At 37.9% G+C, this 23,472-nt stretch overlaps 1 protein-coding gene across 4 annotated transcripts in view; it reads left to right on the top strand.

Moving 5' to 3' along the window:
* foxj3 (forkhead box J3) overlaps nt 1-23,472 on the top strand; it is an 80,846-nt gene that overhangs the window by 39,930 nt on the left and 17,444 nt on the right. For all 4 annotated transcript variants that reach the window (XM_027143834.2, XM_027143832.2, XM_047807393.1 and 1 more), the window contains 3 exons: nt 10,931-11,005; nt 14,621-14,704; nt 16,880-16,981. In XM_027143834.2, the coding sequence (XP_026999635.1) occupies nt 10,931-11,005; nt 14,621-14,704; nt 16,880-16,981 (261 nt within the window). The remainder of the gene's footprint in view (nt 1-10,930; nt 11,006-14,620; nt 14,705-16,879; nt 16,982-23,472) is intronic.

Genomic DNA, 23,472 nt, shown 5'->3' with positions numbered 1-23,472 from the left:
ATTTTTGGGGTTGCCTTTTAGCCTTTGCAGTGTAAGGGTTCATTCCAGGAGTGAAACCCAAGATTGAGTCCTAGTGTCCTTACAGGTGACACTCATTTATGGATGTAGAGACAGTGCCACCGCCTGGTTACTGAGTGCCCAATGATGGTCTGTCAGATATCACAGCACTGCAGGCATTTGCTTTACTGTGGATCAACAACCGTTCTTTACAGAACAAAATTGGTGATAATCTGGACTATGCTATGTGTAAGAGTATGGAATTATACACTCTGATTTTGAGTGTATGACTGTTGACCTGCATCTCCTTATCAGGGTTAGCTTGAACAAGGCCATAGACTTTCACCACCAACTAATCGCCTCTGAATTAGACAATGAATGTGGCCTTGTAGAGGAACTAGTGTGTGTCCAGAGGGAAGAGTGGGAGCAGAAGGCTGTCTGCCCTCTCATCACTGCTGCTGTGTATTATTTATGGGTCATTGTGCTTTTACAGTTCTCCATTAACTTTGCTAATAGACTGTATAAGACCCTTTGACTGCCTTTTGAATCTGTGGCAAACTGAATACAAATTATACCATCCAGGTTTTTTTGGAGGTTTTTTGTTTTGCTTTTTTGATTTAGGGATTTACTGCTGTTGAAAAGATCATTATTATTTTGTGCCATTCTGTATGTGTGCACGAGTGTGCATGTGAGTGTGCAGCACCCTTTATGTCTGATGGAAATGAATACATTAAAACATTAATTAGTGGTTATCTGAAGCATAAGCCATTGAGTGATTATTTTGGGATCTTTATATAGATTTTGCCAATTACTTCGATAGTATAGTATCTTCCTATGAAAATTCCACCATAGCCACATATTGTGCAGTGGATCAAATGTGCAAATAATTAATTTGACATAGTATAGATGGTATGTGGTGGGTCCCCCCCCCCCCCCCCACCCACCAACAGCTGCAGCCTTGGGTTTGAAAAAAATCAATATTGGACAACCAATACCAATCCTTTCTGTTCCTACATCTGTCCTGTGATTTAAAGCATTCAGCCATGCACTGAACATCGGAAGTACCATCATTAAGGCAGTAGGGACAAAACAGTTTCAGAGAGCTTAATTGTGGCCATTTTCGACAGATATGTTTAGTTTAACTGCTTTCAGAATGGCACTAGTAGAATGGAGTGGGCAGGTACGGTGCAAGCCCATAGCGAGCTCCTGAGATTTAACTGTATTGCGTGTATGGGAGCTGAATTGTCACCTTTGCACCCCTCATTGGCTCCATTGGCTGTAATAGTAGTTATTGACTGGATGGGCCTTTTAAGCACCTGTAAGATTAATGAAAGCTCTGCCAGCTGCATGGCACGAGTGCTGCTTGTGCTCACATCACTGAGGAGGCTCTTCTCCTCGTGCTCCATCAGCCACTCATTTGTAGTGGCGGTTCCAGTCTGTGTTAGCTGGTGACATTCTGCATTTTCCTGCTTGGTAGCTGTTAAATGTGCCAAGAGCAAAGGTCTTTTGGAGCATGTGTGTGGGTAAGTGGTAAAAGCTTTGTCATAACACAGCATTTTTTTGCATTTTGCTTTAATCATTTTCCAAACTGGAAAACAACAAACTGTCAATAAGTGAGAAAAGAAGTGTTAAATAATAGATGAGCTGTGCATTGTTTTTTTGTCCATTCCTTATTTCTAGCCAGTTTAATAAAATGGTCTAAATCACTTCTTTATGACATAAATTCAAAGACTGTAGCACTCCTTTAGTCTATTATAGTGCACAAGCATTATCAGTTATCAATACAAGTTATGCTTTTAGCATCTTTTTTCCCCTTTATGTCCATAGTACACATGTAATTTTATAATAATTTGCCTGTTGAGGAAAAAAATTAGGAATTATTTACTTTGGAAATTCATCTAGTAGGGTACAGTTAACAGCTGTATCTGTAAAGTAAATTGTTTTAAGCAATCATTTAAAATGAAAAACCATTGTAAAATGAAAGGAAATATTTATAAAAATCTATCTATCTATCTATCTATCTATCTATCTATCTATCTATCTATCTATCTATCTATCTATCTATCTATCTATCTATCTATCTATCTATCTATCTATCTATCTATCTATCTATCTATCTATCTATCTATCTATCTATCTATCTTTACAACTATCTATGTCTTTGTACATTAAACCCGACAGGTGACACGAAATGGTATAACATTGATTATCTTCTGGCACCTTCCAAGGTCAATGATACGTTAGGTAGAAAATGATTAGTTTTCAAATGGAAGTAAGAAAAATGGGAAGGCATAGGGCGAGAAAAAGAAGAAGCTGACCTGGATTGCTTGATTGCTTGATTTTATTACTGTGCACTGCAGAGATGCAGAATAATGATCAAAATCAAGTTTACATACAGGCATAAACAAGCCTAGGAAGATACTGTATAATACATCTATCTTTGTCATGTGGTTTGTGACAAAGTGGTTGCAACGTAATGGAATTCTTTAACAAACATGCCGATATACCTGTCTTCATGAGAAACAAGAGAATACAGATATACACTGCAAACAGTACAAGAATACAAATGCTTCTGAAGCTTGAGGGCAGTTGGCCTAAAACAGACTTTGTGTAACACACAGCATCACATGCATGCTTGTTAAAGACTTCAATTACATCGCAGGTTGCTAAAATAAAATAAATACGATAAAAAACCCGAAATATTAAAGGAATCGGCACAATCCAGTTGACAAATGTGTTTATTAACCCACTGTATGAGTAAAAAGCTTCAGTGCTATATGCTGGCAAGTCTCTATATGTTGAAGCTGATTAAGCTGAAAATATTACTAGTAAACATATGGCTAGTTAGCTTAAGTACATTTGTACAGTAAAATCTTTGATTTCCTCAATCTATCTCCATTATTTATTATAGATCAGTGTTTTTAACAAAAGTTTATCCAGTTATAGCAATGAGAGCTGATTGTGCATAGTAACAAGAGAGCACAAGAGAGGTGTATATAAAACCTTTGTGCTAGACCAGGGGTCGGCAACCCGCGGCTCCGGAGCCGCAAGTGGCTCTTTCATCCCTCTGCTGCGGCTCCCTGTAGATTTGGAAAATAAATATTTAATTTCATTTTTTTTTTTTTTTTTTTGTTAGTTGGTTTAAAAAAAAATGTAATTCTAAATTCTAAGATCATGATGCTCTTGTAACATTAAAATAAACCGTGTTTAATTTTTTATTTTATTTTTGGTCGCTCAAAATATGCGCCATAACTGCCGACTTGTGAAATCTGACACACAGAAGCAGGCGCATTTTTGGTTTGCTGCAGCCGGCAAGTTAAATTTTTTATGTCATGCAGGGTTGTCAACTGCCATGCATTGGGAGTGACAGTCACGCATTTCGGTCTTTTCTCACGCTCTCCCGCCGCACATTGTATTCTCACGCAGAAAAACTTTTTGACTATTTATCATATATGCCGCAGCGCCCAAAATGTATCGGTTCGCACCGCTATCTCTATGGAACCGGGCAGGAATCAAGCGCGTCTCAGTTCTTAGTCGAGCCTGACACTTATCAGCCAATTAAAAAAGAGGCTACACAATAGCCAATCAGAAAATAGCACTATCTGGGAAAGATTTAACGCAACATCCAATGAAAAAAAGCGAGGGGTTGGAGATGTCACGCTTGCCTGTCTTCAAAACTTGAGAGCCCTGGTCATGAATACGAAGGACTCAATTATACATTAAACATTTTATTTGAAAGTAACCTTCAACCCAGCATCTTTTTTCTTCAGGTTAGTTCAAACTGCTCAAAATATTTTTGTTTGCCTGCAGAAATAAAATTGCGTTTACTTGGTAGCAGTTAATTGATTTCATAAATGCAACACACTGCAGTTTTTTCTATACTTTCCATAAAGGTAAAAAACGATATATGCAGTGTTATCTTCATTTTAGTTGTCAAGAATTTTGTGGCTCCCTGTGGTATTTTTTCTGTGGGAAACGGGTCCAAATGGCTCTTTGAGTGTTTAAGGTTGCCGACCCCTGTGCTAGACATTTATCTCCGCACGTTTTTCTGCATGCCAGAAACATGTCTGGAATTTGAACACTAATTCATCTTGTCCTGAAAGCAAAGACTCATGGTTTGTCCACCTGGCTGTAACATTTATGTATGTGCTGGTTTTGGTTTTTTTTCTTTGTATAAAGCAAAAGTAGTTTAGTCAGGCCTAGACTTTGTTTGATACTTATTTTTGTTGACAAATCATTATCCGTTTGTTCATGTTGTAGCAGTCAGAACAAAAAAAAAAAAAAGACTTTCTGCTAATGGCAAAAGCAATTAACAGAAGTATCGGGGGTATGGAATATGGAAGTCTGCTAGTGGTCACGTATACATAATAACCTCCACTCATTTTGGTGTGGCTGTAGGGATGAATGAGGTCAGGCAGTCATGTTTGATTCGAGGAGGCCTGGGGTGTAGTCAGTGTTTCGGTTTGTCCAAAAGGCCTTGAATGGGATTGAATTCGGTTCTCTGTGTAGGGTACACTGCAGTTCTCCAACACCAGTTTTTGTAAACTGTGCCTTAGTGGACCTGGCTTTCTGTACAGGGACTTTGTCATGCTGGAACTGGTTCAGATCTCTTGGTTCTACTGAAGGGAAATTGTAATCTGTGTGTGTTCTTCCAACATTGTGGCCACAGTTTTCATATAGGTATGATGCTCAGAAATCCACATACTTTTGGTCATGTAGTAAAAGATGACTGTTCATTTTCTAAAATAAATAAATAAACCTAAAAAAAAAAAAAAAAAAAAAAAACATTCTTTAGATTGCAGTTAACTATCAATTCATTTGCAGTTAAACCCCTATATGTTTCTGCTCTGAGAATAGAATAATCTCATCCATTGGCATACATTTAGATGGTTTTGTGGGAAAATTATTCCCATCTGTCTAAGAGTTTTTATTTGCAGTATTGGCAGCTCTGTTGCAGCTTCTTGAAGCATAGAGAGACCACACACACAGACCTACTGACCTTTATGCAGTTACTGCAAAGTATGCGAACAGCTGAATTCAGTCTTTATTAATTAATGTATGTGATCTCTTTCCTAGAATAGGAAGAAAAGAACTAACTAATGATAGTTACATTAAAACTCTGTGTGTGTATACACACTATTTTTTCCATAGAAAAGTGATTTCTGTAAAGCGAAGCATATTTTCAGTAACGCAGATTTTTTGCCGCGTTTTGGCCAGTTTGAAAAAGTGGACATTTTAGTGGATTAGTGACAGAGATTGCATACACACAAATACACAAACAAATATGCATAAACCTACGATCATCCATTGATTGATTGATTGATTTTTATTTTTTATTTTTGTAAAAGGATGTTCTATTTGATTGAATGAATGAACAAACAAACAAGTAAATAGAGGCCAATGTGCCAACTGTAATCGTAATAAACAGAGGACATCAAAAGCTGTTATGTACGGTGGTCCTAAGAGACCAGAATTTTCGCCATGAACATGTACATGTTTTATTAAAAAAAAAAAAAAAAAACTTTTTTCAGCTGCTGTTAATGCAGAGTTCTCCCCATGTCTGCCTTCAGTTTTCTCCCGTCTTCAAAAACTGTTCTTGTAGAAGGAGGGGCTTTTCTGAATTGCTTATATTTAATACTCTCCAATAATATAGTTACTGAATGTAGCCCTGTCTTATGTCCAGTGTTTCTGGGATGTTGCATCCGTCACCATGTCTGTCATTTGACGTCTAAAGTATTATAGAATCCTATACTAAACAGGTGTATGTGCATTACAACACATACATTAACATATCTCACTTTTGCCTTTTGTCAGTCTTCTAGGTATAACGTGTAATCTGGTTTTGCTCAGCTTTGGTGTAGGCAGAGGATTCGTGGGTGATTACCATGGAAATGAGTTCAGTCTGTATTTCTACTTGTTCAGATGAGAGGGCAGGAACTTTTGCATGCAGGTAGTGAGCAACTCTCCAACTACACCTACAGGGAACTTATACATCTGAGCTCCTTATCATTGCTAAACTCTTTTGCAGTTAGTAAAAAACATCTTATCAAAGGCTAAGGGTGATGAATTCTATATGCTCTTTAAATGGATTATTCTCACTCCATCCGCTGAACTCTTAAACACCATAACTTTTAGGCCATGTGTATTCAGGTTGCTTTAGGAGAGACCACCTTTGGTATTTTTAAGGTCAGAAGATGACCTGTCACTATTGGTCTTTCCCATCCACCACCCATATGAAAACATAGCTTAGAATATTCAAACCCATCACAAACAGAATCTGGCAATGTGCTAAATTCCTTAACCAGTAGAAACAATTTGTCCAAACTAGAGAATTTGAGCCGTTGCTTATGTCTTGGCCTCTTTTTACTTTCAGTTAAACTGTGCGTGTGTTTTTGGCTTTGCAAATGGAACTAGATATCAGGTTGTGTAGAACCTTTATAGCCTTATTAAAAGTTTCAGATATTTCTAGTCCATTAGATAGTTTGAACATATATGAAGAATTAGATTTTGAATGCAGTGTGCTCATATTAAATAGAGATGATACAAACCTGGTAGAGACGTTGCGTCATACATCTTATATATTATAAAGCATTATTTAGCAAGGCACAAAATTATTTCCTCATAATACCTACCTAATCATTGTTGCAGAGCAAGTATACCCCTTCATGGTGATGGTAGTCCATGAAGATTGTGGTCACATTCAGCATAATACTGTGGATTGACAAAGATTTCAGATCACTTATCTGATTGAGCGGAATGTGCTGGACAAAGAAGTCACAGGTTCACAAAGGCAACATCTCAAAACTTTCAGGATTTAAAGGGTCTGCTTCTAACGTCTTGGTGTCAGATACCACAGCACTACTTCAGAGGTCTTGTGGAATCCATGCCTTGATTGGTCTGAGCTGGTTTGTCAGCCCAAAGTGGACCTACATAAATGTAAGGCAGGTAGGTGTAATGTTATGGCTGCTTAACTTCTAAGAGTACAGCTGGAAGGGGCGGGTGGTGATGCTTAAAATGTTTATTTTTTTAATTGTGGCAGATCTTAAATAGTGTGTATAATAACAATATAGATAGAGATCATTATAAGAACCCACTTATAATATTGAGCTCAAATAAAATCAGTTTTTTTGTCTCATGAATTGCTTTAACAATGATTTTGTGCCATCAGTAAATTAGTCACTTGTCTCTGAAGCGAACAGCCCACAAGTACTGTGACGTTAAGAGATTACTAAGTCACTTATATAAGCCCTATATAGTGCAGCTATATCCCACATTTTTTTGCAATTAACTAAGAATAATATGCTATATCATAATTATCAACATATCAAAAATGTTAGGATCTGCTGACCCTCAACATGTGCTCGTGTCTGTGCCGTGTTCGTGCACCATTCTTGCTACGAGTGCAATAAATATGCTAGCACATGTACACAGGTACCACATGACTGTCTCTGCATTTAACACAAATTTACTGGCTGGTTCTCCCTGAACAACTGTGACTAAAGATGTTATGTAGAACCAAAACTATATGTACACCTGACTATGACTGACATGTATTCTAGTTGAACATTCCATTTCAGAACCATGGGCATTTATATGGAGGTCTGTCTTCAGGGTGTAAAGGCCTGGCATACAATATAAGTTTCTGTTTATCTTAAACGTTTTTAGTGGGGTTAGGTAAAGGCTTTGTCCAGGCAAAAAAAAAAAAACGGTTATCAGCACAAGTTAAATATGATTCATGATGTTTTAGTGGTGTCTGTTAAGTAAAGTTGTCAGACAATATCTGTAGTAATTAATGTTCACACAGTTAAAACGTTTTCTGTATAAAATCAGAAATTACTCTTCACAATGTAAGCAAGTTTGCCACACTTAAATTCCATGATTACTGCATGTTGTTTTATTACACTTAATACTTTGGGAACATGGTGACACACATTGTGCTTGACTTGTAGGTCACATGAAGATAAGTGCTATGATTTCCCAGAGCCTTCACTGCTCTGACTTTGCACAAAAGTCCTTTTAAACATTGTTATATATTATTGTTCTGCATTTAAACCTTGGCTGCGTACTTGCTTGTGTTTTGGTTTTGGCAGGGAATAGAATAATAAAGAGCTTCCTGTGGTGTCTGAAGATATTTCTGAAACTTTTTTTTATTTTTTTATAAAATCTCTTACATTTGTTAGTTTTTATCATTTTGTCATTAAAAGAAGAAATAGAGCGGCTATGGGGAAAACCATAGGCTCAAAGAATGCCTTTTGTACAGGATACATGGGAGTAGTGAACATAAATTTGGGACATGTCAGAGTTGGGGTGGCAGGACATGTTTCAGGAGGGGCAGCGTCTACCTTGTGCAACATGACTGTTTTCTGAACCTATGGGCATTTAAGATTATTGTACTGATACACCATATTTCTTTATACACATTCTACATAATAGTTCACACAGTGTGTTGATTTGACAGTGCTTTTATTTTGAGTACAATATGTTATATTAGTGTTGTATCTGTCACTTGTATGCTCGTCGTGCTAAAGTCTGTTCTTTATCACAGAGTAATTTGCATTGCCTTTCCCTGATCCAGACACAGCTCTAGATTTGTTTACAGTAAAAAAAAACGGCATTTTTAAAACCTAGCATTATGCTACTGTTATGTTTGCTACAATAAGGATATTAGAAGGCCTGCCTTACCTGTGATCATTTTGTAACCTCTTGAATAATCTGTAATGATGGAGGTCTAGGTAAGTTTCTGTTTTGCAGGGTAAGAATGTCAGGCTGAATTTGGTGTAGGCGGTGGGACGGCTTTGGTTCCCTGGGCTGAGTGACCTAGCCTGTCCTTTTGCCTCACATGGGTCGATTCGACACCTGGACGGAAACGCTCGGATTGGCCCAGTGTCCTCCACAGGTGGGAGTGTTATCTGCCAGTAGGCACACTGTGGTGGAGGACGGCTCCACTGCTGTGAGGAGTGACAGAGAGGTTACTCCCCACTGTGCAGCACAGATAGATGCTACTCTGTCTGAGACTGACTAGTCTATCCCACCACCACCACCACCACCCCTGCAGAGCACAGTGTCCGAATTAGTTAATGCAGACCCTTTGAGCCTTTGCACTGTCCTCGGCTCTGAACATTTTTTTGCTCATCTGGAACCCTGTCGTGAGGCCTGGGCATTAATAATTTCCTGTTTTTTGAGGAAAAATTGCTTTCATGACTCTTTAGAGTGCATGCACTCTGCTAGCATTGCCTGAGTAGTTCAAGTAAAAATTAGTTTCCATGATATTCATTAATAAAACCGTTGGTACAGGTTTCAAATAACTGAGCGTGGAACTACCCTGGAAAAAAGTCCTTTGCTCACATCACAGGGCTGACTATGCAGGGAGCATCCATCCTGCTATGCTGTATGTTTGTTTATTACCCACACATCACTAATCTACTGCTGCCTTACAAAGTCTGAAAACCTACAGATGCAAAGGCAAAATGTATTCTTTGAATTATATATTTTGTCATGATCTCCTCAAAGAGTTCTGTATGGATAAAAACAAATAAATAAATAAAAAACTTAGCGATAATTGTTTATCCATCAACATATGATGAATACCAAATGTAATGATTTTCTGAAACCAAGACAAAATGTCAAAACTAGTTGCTTTGTGTAAGGTTTTCTCAGTCATCTTTGCATGCTTACACAATATGGACAAAAGTCTTTAGACACCAGATAGTGGATCATCACTCCCATATGTGGGTCTTTCCCAGACTGTTGCTGCAAAGTTAGAATAGAATTGCATAAAATGTCTTTGTATGCTGTTGCATTAGGATTTCACTTTAAATTTTTAAAATCAATTTCATTTAAATGTTAAAATAAAAAAAAAAAAGCTACCTTTTCTGAAAAGAAAACACAATTCTAAAATGTGCCTACATTCATTAGCAAGGAGGAGGAAGTTCTGTTTTTTGGAAAGTTCTGTTTATGCTAAGATATAAATCGGATGGAGAGTGAGTGGTGGATCGAAACATTACAATGTGTTGCATCCACAAAAATGTTTGAAATATAGCACTGTCATTACCACGTACTGCAGTGACTAGGACCTTCGTAATTGGTAGTGGATGACATAGCATTCAATAACGCATCTAGAGTTACAGAGAGCTTTTAACATGCCTTCTGAACTAAAGCTCCTTGTTGTGTTTTATATAATGAGAGCACACTTTACAATCTAGCCTGTTTTTCATCCTTTTTTTTTGTCTGGGTCCTTTGAGCTTTGTTTTGGTAACTGTTCTTCAACGTGTTTTTCTCCTCATTAAATACATTTTTTAAATAGAACTGATCTTTGTGAGTCTTCTTAGAACTGATCATTTAACCTTGGCTTGCCTTCCTGCACAAAAAGGTCTGAAGCATGTAGCAAGTATGAAGTGTGTCCACTTTGGCAGTTGTAGATGCTAATTTGTTATTGCTGGAGCTTTCAGTAAATTATAGGATGCATGTATATATAGACTAACTGTGTTCACGTTACGTATTGCGTTCGTTACCCCACAGCAGGTTTATTTGTCTGCCAACTGCGTTTTGTTCATGCATCTAAGCCAATTTAGCAATAATTCATTTATGTTTAAAAGTCATTTAAAATGTATGTAGAGAGTTGATGCTTTGATGTACTGTTGCTTGCGATAGTTTGGCATTTACCTTTTTTTTTTTTTTTACATGGAAGATTCTCTCTAAGGGTTTTGGTAGCAGCATTGTTGACAGCATTGATATTGTTGAATGTTATCTGTAATGTACGGTATTGAAAGTTCTTGAGTAAATTAGTAGTAATTTTATTGTTAGGTGCAGTTGTTTCTGATGGTATATTTGCAATGTATTTATAATATTGTTCTATGCACCTTGTGTCCTATTATGATGCTATATTGAATAAAACCCTGGCCTTATTTTTTATTTTTTTCTTCTTCTCCTACAGAATTCTATACGGCACAATCTTTCATTGAACAAGTGTTTTCTCAAAGTGCCTCGGTCCAAAGATGACCCAGGAAAGGTAAGCTATCTCTTGCATCATTATTCATTTTGTGTTTTTTTTTGTTTGTTTTTTTTTCTTCTTTTTTTTTTCCCAGTGTAAATTAAATTTTTATGGTGCTTTGTTTTTAATAATGTCCATTTTAAGTGTATATTTTCATGTGGTGTTTAGTCAGTGTAGACTGCAGATTCAGTCATACAAGAAATGATTGTTAGGAGAAGTGTGATGTTTGCAGTGATGTAGAAAAGCTCTGAAATGGTCAAGCAGACTGCATTTTATCTTGGTCCCTTTTGGAAGATTAAGAGATGTTCTGCAGCCAACAAACACTGCTTGTGCTCACAGCGAGCACTGCCTTGTATAACTACATGAGCATCGACTGGTACACATACAGTGACAAAGAAAATGCTGTAAATTATACTTTAGCTGTAGCTTTTTCACTGCTGTTGGAACCAAGGCAGAGGTAGGCAAGTAGACACGTCATTTCAGGTGTTAGTAAGATTGTTGTGGAATTGCTGTTTAAACCTAAACTCAAATACATATTTAAATCAACCTTTTCCTGCCTCCTGTTCGCATACAGAGATCACAAACTCCTTTCGGACCAGACAGCGAGGCTTAGTGTGGTACTGATGCATGTCCGAAGATGAGGATTGAATGTTAATTTTCTGTTTTCCTGTAATCCTCTGATATTGACACTCCTGTGAGCTGCTTCACTAAATACAAAATAATCTATTGCTGTATGGATTCAACTGAAAACGCACAGCCAACAAGCTTGCATCTCAAATGTTCAATTTGGAATTTGCCTCTCGCTTTACCCCCCGAAGAAAAACTTCAAAGCCATCCAGGGCCTTCCTGATATGTTCCATCAATATTGTAATGTGATAGGAATATGGAGCCTGCTGCTTGCTTGAGATAGTAATAGAAGCATGACTTTCAAAGAGATGGCAGAAAAGATGATGCACTGCACAATATTCATGCAGGCTGCGAGAGGCTGCTCTAATTCTGCAGTTAATCCATAAACATAATTTGCACAGATAGAATCGTATTTGTCCTCTTTTCAAAACATGGTTGTTCAGGATGAGCGATATCTGTCATGAGCTTTACCACATTGAAGCAGGCTAGATGACTGACATTTTATCTCTGAACCATTTTGCTTTAAAATTTGTCTTGTCAACTTGCTTCAGTGTAAGATTTATAATAATAATAATAGCACCTAAATTTATTATTATACCTCCTTTGGCTTACTGTATAGACACTCTTATCAATCATTTATTATAAATTTATATATCTGTTATTATTGTGAATGTTTATTCGTAACAGTCTCTCACACACACACACACGCACACACACACGGTTATTTTTTTAATAAAATTTTTTTTACCCGTTTTTAAAATATCCCCTTCCAAAGAAACAGTGCATTTGAAAATCCATCATCCATCCACATTAGAGTCCAAAATTGATTTTGTCTGATCACACCAGCCAAGAGATGTCATGTCAAATGTAGAAAATCACAGGTATGGAGAATAATTCATTAATTTGTTCGTTCATTCATTCATTTTCAGTAACTATGCGTACCCTGCTAAGGTTTATGGCTGGCCAGAGGTTATATAACAAAAAAATGATACACATGAGGATTAATGTGTATGGCCTGGTGATGTAACCCAGGGTCTTCATGTAAAGAAGCTTTTATTGTCATTTCAACCATATATATCTGCCGCATTACATAGTGAAATGAGACGATGTTTCTCCAGGACCATGGTGCTACGGCACAGAGCTACATAGAACGGCACAGAGCTACATAGAACGGCACAGAGCTACATAGAACGGCACAGAGCTACATAGAACGGCACAGAGCTACATAGAACGGCACAGAGCTACATAGAACGGCACAGAGCTACATAGAACGGCACAGAGCTAAGGACTTAGGTTTGTCCTAGCCACATAAAGTGCAGACAGTGCAAGATAATCACTACAAGATAATACACAAAAGACAATACACAAAAGCAGCGCCGACCAGTGTGCATACTGTATGTATAGTGCACATACAGAGATACTGGAGTGATACTATAGCAGCAGTTATATGAGGTATTGTATTGTGTAGTACAGTGCTGATCATATTCAGTCATTTCTGTATGTAGATGTAATCATAAATCTGTGGGATGAAATTACAAACTTTATCAAGTAATACTGCAAACAAACAAACATGTCAGTAGCCATGATAAACAGGAGATTTTGTGTGGAAAGGAGCCCAAAATGCAGAAGAGCAGAAACCCCAGCAGTTTCAGAAACATCATAAGATTGCTGAATCTATACTGAAACACATCCCAAGGGTTTTCACATAAGTTTTTGCAGCTAATTAAAACCATTTGCTTTGCATCTTCCATTTTATTCACTCTGAGTGTCTGTGTGCTGCAAGTATGGCTGATTCTCTCACACATTCTCTACTTGTGAGGCATTGTTTACAACTTAATGTGGTTATACTGCAAAAACAGTATATTTTCAAAAACAGTAAAGCACTTTTCTCCCTGTAGGTGACATTTGCTAGAAGGGTCGAGAGTGAGTGATGAGGTCACTGAATTGATGCTAATGTTCTGCTAATTTAATCAACTTTGGTGAATATTTGAATTTAACTTAATGTTTGAGAGATTAATTGTTGTTGACCAGGCTTTTTGAGAATTGACTAGCAATCTTAAGCAGATGTTTGTTCAAAGATAGGAATTAACACACAAAGTGCTGTAGATATTATAATGTATAGAATTATATTGTACAGAATTCTGCAATCCTAAAAAAATCCCAATATTCATCTAGCTAATAAAGTTGCCCTTAAGTAATTTTAAAGGTCCTGATCTTGCCTCTTCCATCAATTGAGATTTTATCACATGTAATATTAAATATTTAAAAACAAAACCCAAGCCTCAGGGTAAGATATTTCTTTTTGAGCTGTTGTTGCCTTTTGCTTTTGCGGATAAGCAGCACTATTGAAAAATAAATTAAATAGAAGAGTGCACAGATAAATAATTCAGTCAGGGTCTTGGGTGTTTGGATATGTGCAACCCCAAACTGAGGTGTGCTATTCTCTTCCTGATTATCTGGGAGCAGACCTGACCAGAAACCCAACATCTCTGTGTCTGGTCCTGAGCTGGAGCAATCAATAAAGCAGAGGCCGAGGAACGGGGTTCAGATGTGCCTTAGTATTTACCTGTCTCAGCCAAGGCTCAGGAGAAGATCAGGAGGAAAAAACAGATAGAGTGAAGATTGAGAGAAAGACCATGCTCCATGGTACCACACATACAGCTCTATAAATGCGTTCTTGACATGATGGGCTTACAAATGAGCTCACTAAAACTTTGATGAGCTGAAAAACTTTACATGATGGACAGCACTCGAGTGGAAAACAGTCCAGTATCTGATTCCTGGTGTGTGTCTGTGTGTGTGTGTGTCTGTGTGTGTCTGTGTGTGTGTGTGTAAGCTCTGTTAAAGTGCTGTGATTGTCATCTTTGTCTGGAGAAAAAACCCTTCCTTTTTTTCTATTTATATAAAATTCTGATAGATTGGAATAAGGGAACTTGTTTCAGAATGCACTTGATGCACTCCAACATGGTTTGGGGCTAAAACCAGAATTCTTGTTTTTGTTTCTAGGGTTCGTACTGGGCAATCGATACAAATCCAAAGGAGGACACGTTGCCCACCCGGCCCAAGAAGAGGCCACGGTCTGGAGAACGGGTGAGTGTGTATGTGCAAGTGAGGGAGAGAATACCATGAATGTAATGGATCATGATTCATTAAATATGTCATACTGCTGCATGCCTAAAGCTTTCTTCATAATAAGCCAAAGCCAAACTGATTAGTAATAAAAGCATAGAAAAGCAACGTGCAGGCATCCAGAATAGCACAGAGGTAAACAGTATCTGAATGTCTGTCTGAGCACCAGTCTGAAGCAGCAGAAATATTTTTATAAATAATTTATGTTGGTTTTTGTATTTATGACTAATGGTTACTGTTATGAGTATATCTCTTTTATTTTTTTTATTTTTTTTAAACCCATTATCTTGCTGAATGTTGCCACTTCCATTAGGGAATACCATTGGATTGAAGGTGTGCCCATGCTCTGCAGCAGTGTTTAGTGTAGGTGGCAAGTTTCGCATTAACATCCAGATAAATACCAGGACCCAAGGTTTCCTAGCAAAACAGTCCTCAAAGCATCACACTTCCTAGTTGTCTAGCTATTACAATTTGGCCCTTGGCAGATTCGCTCAGATCCTTGCCTCATTTTCTGCCTTCATCACATCATCATCAACTGACTGTTGGTGCACAATATATACCACACTCTGATACAGTAGGTGCTACTGTAATGATATAATCAATGTTATTTCCTTCACCTGTCAGTGGTTTTGTTTTAATGACTGATCGATGTATAAAGTGAAGAAATTCCTATACTGCTCACTCATATTTAGATTCTAGCCCCTTAATGTATTTTCAACTCTGGGATGTCGTGGTAGAGGAAAAAAACATTGGAAGTATATTTGCAAGCTATTGTTCATAGTATTTGTTTTCTTCCAAAAAATGTTCCGTCTTACTCTGTTATTTTGTTAATGTGTGTGTTACTTAGTATATTAGTTTTATCAGTGTTACAGCACTGAAAAGTCTTTCTATTCTTTTAAAAAAATGAATGCAATTCCTGCAATAGAAAATGTGAACAACTCTGCAAATTAGCCAGGTTTGGTTGATTAATGCCTTGGAGTTCATTTTATGTAGGTGTGAGTTTGGTGCTTTTTTTGTTATCTGGCTTATTTACACATTGATATGGAGAAAATACTGTTATTTCATTTTTGTTGTCCTACATTAGCATGCTAGCGGGACACACACTAACGATTCCTTCTTTATATCAAACGTTTAAGCAGTATCAAAAGGAGGCTTGTGATTAGCCTGTTATAAACTTCCTCTTGTGATGGCTTTGGTGTATTTTGTAGGTAGAGGTCCAGATTATTAATAAATACACCTCATGCATCCATTTCATTCATTAGATTCATAGAAGGAAATGGCAGTTTAAGACAAGGTCATCAGCCAGAGATTGTTGTTTCCTCTATTTATAAGCAGCACATACTATATTGCATGGCTTTGCCACCCTTGGAGCAAAGTCCACAGATCATGTTGCCTTAGAGGCATCTTGCATCCTCTATCCATCGTGATTCAGTGGCCAGGCTGGCTGAGGGACACTAAGAGAATGTTCTGTCCATGTTAACCTGACTTTTCAGACAGAGTACACTGTTCAACAAAGCAAAGCTCTGGGCTTAATCAACTCACTGCTCTTAGACCAAATAACCAATTGCTCTTTTTGTCAAGTCCTGTAAATAGTCCCTCTATCAGCCTTGGGGACAAAATGGGAAGGAAACCATGTGTGTATGTATATTGTGTGTATGTTTATGCATACACGCATAGTTTCCTTCTGATAAATGTTCTGTGTTTACATTTATCTGAGCCTGTATGTGAATCCATATGCACTTTCTTTTCGTTGCTGCTGTATCATTTAAATTTTCTGACATGAAACATTATGACTTGGTGAAATCTCATTTATGTTTATCAAGAATTAAAAGTGGCATTGTTGCCAGGCAATTCTCTTATAATAAGCAGTTTGGGAAACGCTGGATTTATCTTTTTAAGCAGAAGCAGACTATGAAGACCACTCTTTCTTTTCATCTGTTCTGAGATTTATTCTAATTTTGCCCTAAATAAAGGTGTTGCTCACTTGTTATTCATAAGAGCACATCGCTTTTGTTTTTTTTATTTATCTATTAACACATGCTTTTGCCTTAACTGTAATTCACACAGATAATGTTAGTCTTCGTAGTCTCAGTTCTGAAAAGACATAAAGCTAAAGGCAACTTCTTTTCTCTACAGGCTTCCACACCCTACAGTCTGGAGTCTGATTCCCTGGGAATGGACTGCATCATTTCTGGAAGTGCCTCTCCGACATTGGCAATCAACACTGTGACTAACAAGGTAGCCACCAGTGCAAATGAAGCAGTGTATGTTCCCCTTAGGCAGCCAAAAATGAATTATTATGAATGTATTCTGTACTACATACATTTTGCATACTCTTGGCTTCTGTAACTACTGCGAGGTAAAGCACTAATGGGGTTCTCTAACCTGTTTTCAGTGACCGTGTCGGATTTTTCTAAAAGGAATAGGAAGCAAAACACACACATGCATAGCTAACTGATAATTGACAAGGCGATGTGATCCGGCTTGGTGTAGTTAGATTAGATTAGATTCAACTTTGTCATTGTGCAAGGTACATGTACAGAGCCAATGAAATGCAGTTAGCATCTAACCAGAAGTGCATAGATGATTTATTTACAAGTGGCAGTGTAATAAATAAGGATATGCGGTTATACAGAAGGTGTAGTAATATGTACATATAACTGAATAAGGGTATATATAGTGTGGTTTTTACATAAGCATGTTACAGTATGAAGTGGCATGACTGATATAGCTGTACAAAAGGAATGTATGAATATATATAAATATAAATATGTGTGTGTGTGTGTGTGTGTGTGTGTGTGTGTGTGTATGTATATATATATATATATATATATATATATATATATATATATATATATATATATATATATATATATATATATATGTAATATACATACACACACACACACACACACACACACACACACACACACACACACACACACACACACACAGACTATACAGAATAAATATGGATGGACATACAGAAGTGTAATGATGGTTTTTGCGTGGTACAAGGAAGTTTTAAAGTAGTGTTATAACTACTACTGACCCCTTCGTCTTGAACCACAAGAATTTGACATTGATTACGCTGTTTTATTTATTAAAGCAATTGCACATACATTTATTTGTAGTTATAAACATTTTTTGGGACATCTGCCAAAAAGCTTAGTTCCTGTTATCACACAAATGTAATTTGATACAAAAGTAAAAAAATAATAAATCAAATTAAACATCACACCAGGAAACTACAAAGCACAATGTTCTCATTGTTTAAAAAGACTTTACCATGGCAAAAATCTTTTTGCATAAAGGTTAAATAAGCATTTTTTCCCTTTTTAAATAACAGCATTTTTAAATATCCATTTATTTTAGGCTAAAGGTCAAGTTCATTTATAGCTGTGTGTTTAATTATTTTAATTAATTACACGCGTAAACGCATTGCACTGTCTTGTTATCGCCATCTGCGCTTGGTCATATCACAAGCATCCACCAGAACTCTGTGCTGGTTAAGTCACAGGTTAATCGTGCAAATGTTTACGGAAATAAATATAAAATGAGAGATGGCAGAAGAGAGCACGTGCTGCAGGAAAAGCAGACGCTGCCGAGGACTATTGATACTTTTCACTAAGAACCTCTCTGCAGAAAGCCCCCTTTTCCATTTTACTTGAATTATTGCTCTGGAGAATTTCACTGCCGACTTTTTGCAATTAAGAGAAACTGTGAGGGTGTGTTTCCTGTATATATTTGGTGCTTGGGCTTTGGTATAATACACTGGGATTTGGGTTAAATTTAATTGTGGTTGGTCTGTTTTTTTGTTATATCTGCTGTTTAAATACCCATAGAAGATTTGTAACCAGGGACTTTATGAGACAAGCTGTTACATAGTGGTGGCCAGTATGGGGATTTTACATAGTATTATTGTAAATTATAGAATTACTGTTTTTATTGTTTGTGTTAAATATCGATTGCACTACGGAAGTGATTGGGTGGCTGAAGGTCACACTGTAGAACAGGCTGTGGATTTTACCACAGGCCCATTTGGGTAACTGGAAAAGCTTGAGAATCGGTTGTACATTTTCTCAGGAGACATGCTCGTTGGGAGAATAAAGAAGGTTGGGCAAACTAGTACACCTATCCTTGCTAGATTGCATACTTTTACCCCAGCTACCCTCATATTCACTCTAGACATCGTCTTGGATACCAACCGTTCGATTTCCCCAGCCTGTGTTCCAGCCTTCTCCATCACAAGTAATGCCTACACATTAAGCCAACCCATACGGACCTTACATCCTGCCTGGTGCTTCCACATTCTGTGCAGAGCCTGCTGTATGCCTTCCGTTCCTTCTGTGAGGCTGAAGAAACATTGGACTTGCTAAAATTCCTCAAACAGTGCGAGAAAGTACTGGACAGTTGGCCCTTACACAGTGCCACGCTCGCTCATGGGTACCCTGAACACCGTGCTTCAGAGTCCTGCACTGAGCTGGTGGAAGGTGAAGAGAGCCGTGGTCCATGAATGGAGGATGTTGAAAGAGGTCTATTGCCATATGACAATTCCCATATGACAATCTGGCAGTAATTGAGAACAAGCTCAAGGCAATGGTACATCAGCTGGGGCAGAAGGTATGGGACTGCCTATGATTACCATGCTTTTTGTTTAAAATGGAAGGCAGACATCACAGAGGTGGAGCTTAATCCGTATGCTCAACATCATGAACCCCAGGATTGCAGGGCTGTCTAAGAGGGACTGTGACTACCCACAGTGGAGAAGGACTGCCTAGGAGCTAAGTCACAGGGTAATCGTGCAAATTTGGGGAAGTTGAACCCACAAAAGGGAAAGGATCCACGTGGAAGCCAAGGTCGCATTGAGCTAGTGGGGAGGTCAATTACACAACCTCACAACCCTGAACACCATACACTCTTGCTCATACAAATACCACTGATGGATGCTGGGGAGGAAATAAGAGCCATCATTGACACCAGTAGTTCATTCACTTTAATACAGCACGGTGTATGGAGGGGGGTCTAGTAAAGGAAGTAGTCCATACTCACTTTCATGGCCGTCAACAGCAGAAGTTCTTTTATGGCAGATGGTAAGGTGCATGTCCCCCAGATCCAAGAATCAAATGAGGTATGACTGGCACAGTTCCAGCTGGGCCATATACACATCATGGATGACATTAATCTTACCTTTCCCATTCTCCTAGATTTTATCATGAAGTTGGCAGTAGTGCTGGGGATGCCAACAATGGTATGTCCTACCAATTGGACAAGGGTATCAGTACCATTTATTTCATTTTCATCAGGGAATATTAAGACTGAAAAACAAAGTCACCCGATAGATTCTACACATTAACTCTATTATGCCTTACCACCTGAGACATTACTTCAGGGCATGAGGGCACATTATAAAAAATCTTCCTCCCAGTTGGACTCTGATCACCAGAAAGAGTTGAGGATGCTGATGGAAACATGGCTGTTTGCCACCTCCAATAATCTGGAGGGTTGTCTATGTAGCACATAATGGTCCTGTTTATTTGTAGCTGTTAATTTATTTTAATTAATAATACAAACGGTTTACGCTGTTTTATCGCCATCTGTGTTGTGCTTGGTCATATTATCTCAAGCTTTAATGACAACTCCATGCTGGTTACGTGAGAGGGTAACCGCATGAAAGTTTACGGAAAGCAAATATGAGCCAGAAGAGTGTGCACACTGCAGGAAAAGTAGACATGGCTATTAATACAACTATTGATACTTTTCACTAAGAACATTTCTGCAGAATTCATACCATCTTTACCATGTTCCTACCATGTTACTATCACTCGGGAGGATTTCACCAGCGACTTCCTTCTTTCTGGCAGAGGTGTGTGATCTGCACACATTGCACAGCAGTACGGGTGAGGACAGTCTGAAAGATGGACTATTTATATATATTTGGGAAAAGTATTTTTGTGACGAAAAGAGACTATGAAGGTGTGTCTTCTGTATATATTTGGTTGGGTTTTTGTGTAATACACTGTGATTTGGGTGAAAGTTAATTGTGGTTTTGGTCTGTTTTTTGTTATAACCGCTGTTTAAAAGACCTGTCGCAGATTTCTAACAAGGGACTCTAGGAGGTGAGCTGTTACACAATACTGAGTAAACTGTTGGTATAAAACATTTAGAACAAGTGTGTTAAAATAACCGTAGAAATATAACCAGCAATATTATGAGATGTTTCTATTATAGACCATTTTTCAGCAATTTCTGGCCAATCAACAATTCATCAGCACATGCTTTCTTTTAATTATGACAGAATGTTTGAGGACAAACAAAGAGAAGTAGTTGCATGTTCATTTGATGATGCAAAATTAGTGCTTTATGAGACAAGACTTCATAAAAGTTGCCTCAAATAGTATTTGTCTGAGGTACATTTGTCCTTGAACTTCAAACATTGTGTAGTAGAAACCACATGCCACGTTTTTTTCTTTTTTTTCCCTGGAAGACAACAAATGATTTTCCCAGTTATTAATTAGTAAGTTTAGGTAAAGTCGATACTTTACTTTTAGGTCTGTCTAAAATATGATACTCTCAAGATTTCTACCATGTTAATCATATTTACTTAATTTAGGTTTAAGGTTTGGACCTTTTAATTTTCTCCATTTAATTTTTTTTCTAATTGCCTTATATTGTTCATTTCAGCACACCTATCTTTTTCATGTGGTAGACCCCACTGGCTAATTCATGAGGACCCTGCTTCATGCAAAAATAAATTTGAGTAGGAGACAAAGTATAAAAACAGTACATCTAGGATCTTGGGCTCCTTTGAGAGAATATTTCTCTGTGAGAGGCCTGTAAACATAGCATGCCACACCTCTTTCACTGCTTTGTGCCAAGCCACAGAAATTCCTTCTCTCTCTGGTTTTCCCACCTGCCAGTGCAGGCCTTCAATATCACAACACATTCCAGTCATCGGTCACTCAGCACAAACTCTCATCCAGTCTGCCATCTATTTTTTTAGTAAATAGATGTTTAAAATAGAAATATTAGAAAAGTATTTATTTGCCAAGAGAAAAAGAATGAATACCATTGAATTGTATTTAAATCCCAAATAGAGTGAATTGTCTCTGATGTGTGCCATTGTTTAAGGCCCCTCTGCGGATTTCTCTTTGCTTTTGAAATCTGTCTCGGGCTGCCGATTAGTCTTTCATGTAAAAGACACCACAGGTTTTTTTCTTTTTTAACTTTAATTAATGGTTAAGCATTTGCCTCATACTCCCTTTCCACTGGCAAACACTGCAAATCTGTAATTGATTCTACACCATCCACCATGCCCCACCCCCACAAACACACCCACCACCCCTACCTCAACCCCTAAGTCCTGACCACAGCCCCCTTTACACACACACACACGCACGCGCACACACACACACACACACACACACACACACACACCCAACCCACAGCCTATGATGCTTTTCCAACTGAGAGCCTGCTGTGTTATGGACCTACACTGTTTTTTGTTTGTTTTTTAAGCAAATTTGAGCTTTATAACAAAAGAATACAAATTGCTTGTGGTAGAGGCTACTGGCTAAAAGCTTACTTCATGACTTAATTACACATAACGTTTATATTTCTGTGATGTGCTAGTTTTGATTGTAATTACGACTGTTTCTACATGTCTGTATCCCCTGCTCCTCAGGCACTGTGGGTTAGTCGTTCTAATGAACACTGGAGCCTGGCCCACACACATTTGGAAGAAGGTTGTAGTATGCAAATAAGGCCATTAAATCCTCCCCCTCCATATGATGCAGACTGGATCTATCATGTTATTTTGTTTGAAGCTATGTGAATAATAGGATTGGGAGACATTCATTCTGGCTGAATGAATTCTCTGTGAGACAATGATTTTTTTTTCTTCTTTTTTCTCCTTCTTGGTTGCTTTCTCTCTTTATCATTCTCTTTCTTTCTCTATGTATGTCTCTGTCTTTTTGATCAAGCCAAAAAAGCTTTTGCTGTTGCCATATCCCTAATGCTTGATGAATCCTAACAGAAAACAGCTGTGATATAGCTGGTACTGTGGTTGCAAGCTGATTCAATTTTGACACACTACCAGTGACCCAAAAAGCGTAGACTTGTGTAGTACCCAGTGCTTAGTTTGTTTTGGTTTCAGCATCAGACTGGGAACCACCATGAGTTGCAGCAGAATTACTTCAATTCTATTCACCAATTTCTAACACATTCAACAGTTATTCTCTCAGGAGCTCATTATGTTGTTCATCTACATTTTATTTCTCTAGTGTCTTATGGCCCTCTCCACCCCCACCGACAAACATATTTGGAGTAATGCCTTTCAAATGATAATACAGATAACCATCTCGAGGGCAGAAGTATGTAAAGAACCCCATATACATTTAAATAGAATGTTAGGTTCTCTGTAGAGCCATAGATCTTTTTTGAACTGCCCCAGGCCAATTTACACTGGCCAAGCTGATGCTAGTGAAACAAATGTTGCTGTGATCTTTACTGAAGGAGACTTTTACTTCACTGTCTGTGATGACGGAGTCTCCACCTTGTCATAAGCTTTGAAAATGAGACTCACCGCAGGGCAGCTTTGCTCTCACAGACTTTATGTTCACCCAACATTCTTCATTCAGGCGGCCCTCAAGTGCACCATAATGTAACAGGTCAGAGAGTTGGAACAAGTCAAGGGAATTACATGCTAAGAACCTCAGAATCCACGAGTT

The sequence above is a fragment of the Tachysurus fulvidraco genome, chromosome 2 (genome assembly GCF_022655615.1).
Source record: "Tachysurus fulvidraco isolate hzauxx_2018 chromosome 2, HZAU_PFXX_2.0, whole genome shotgun sequence".
In the NCBI taxonomy this organism is placed as follows: Eukaryota; Metazoa; Chordata; class Actinopteri; order Siluriformes; family Bagridae; genus Tachysurus; species Tachysurus fulvidraco.
Note: the sequence above shows the minus strand (reverse complement) of the source record. Positions and strands in the feature narration are given on the sequence as shown.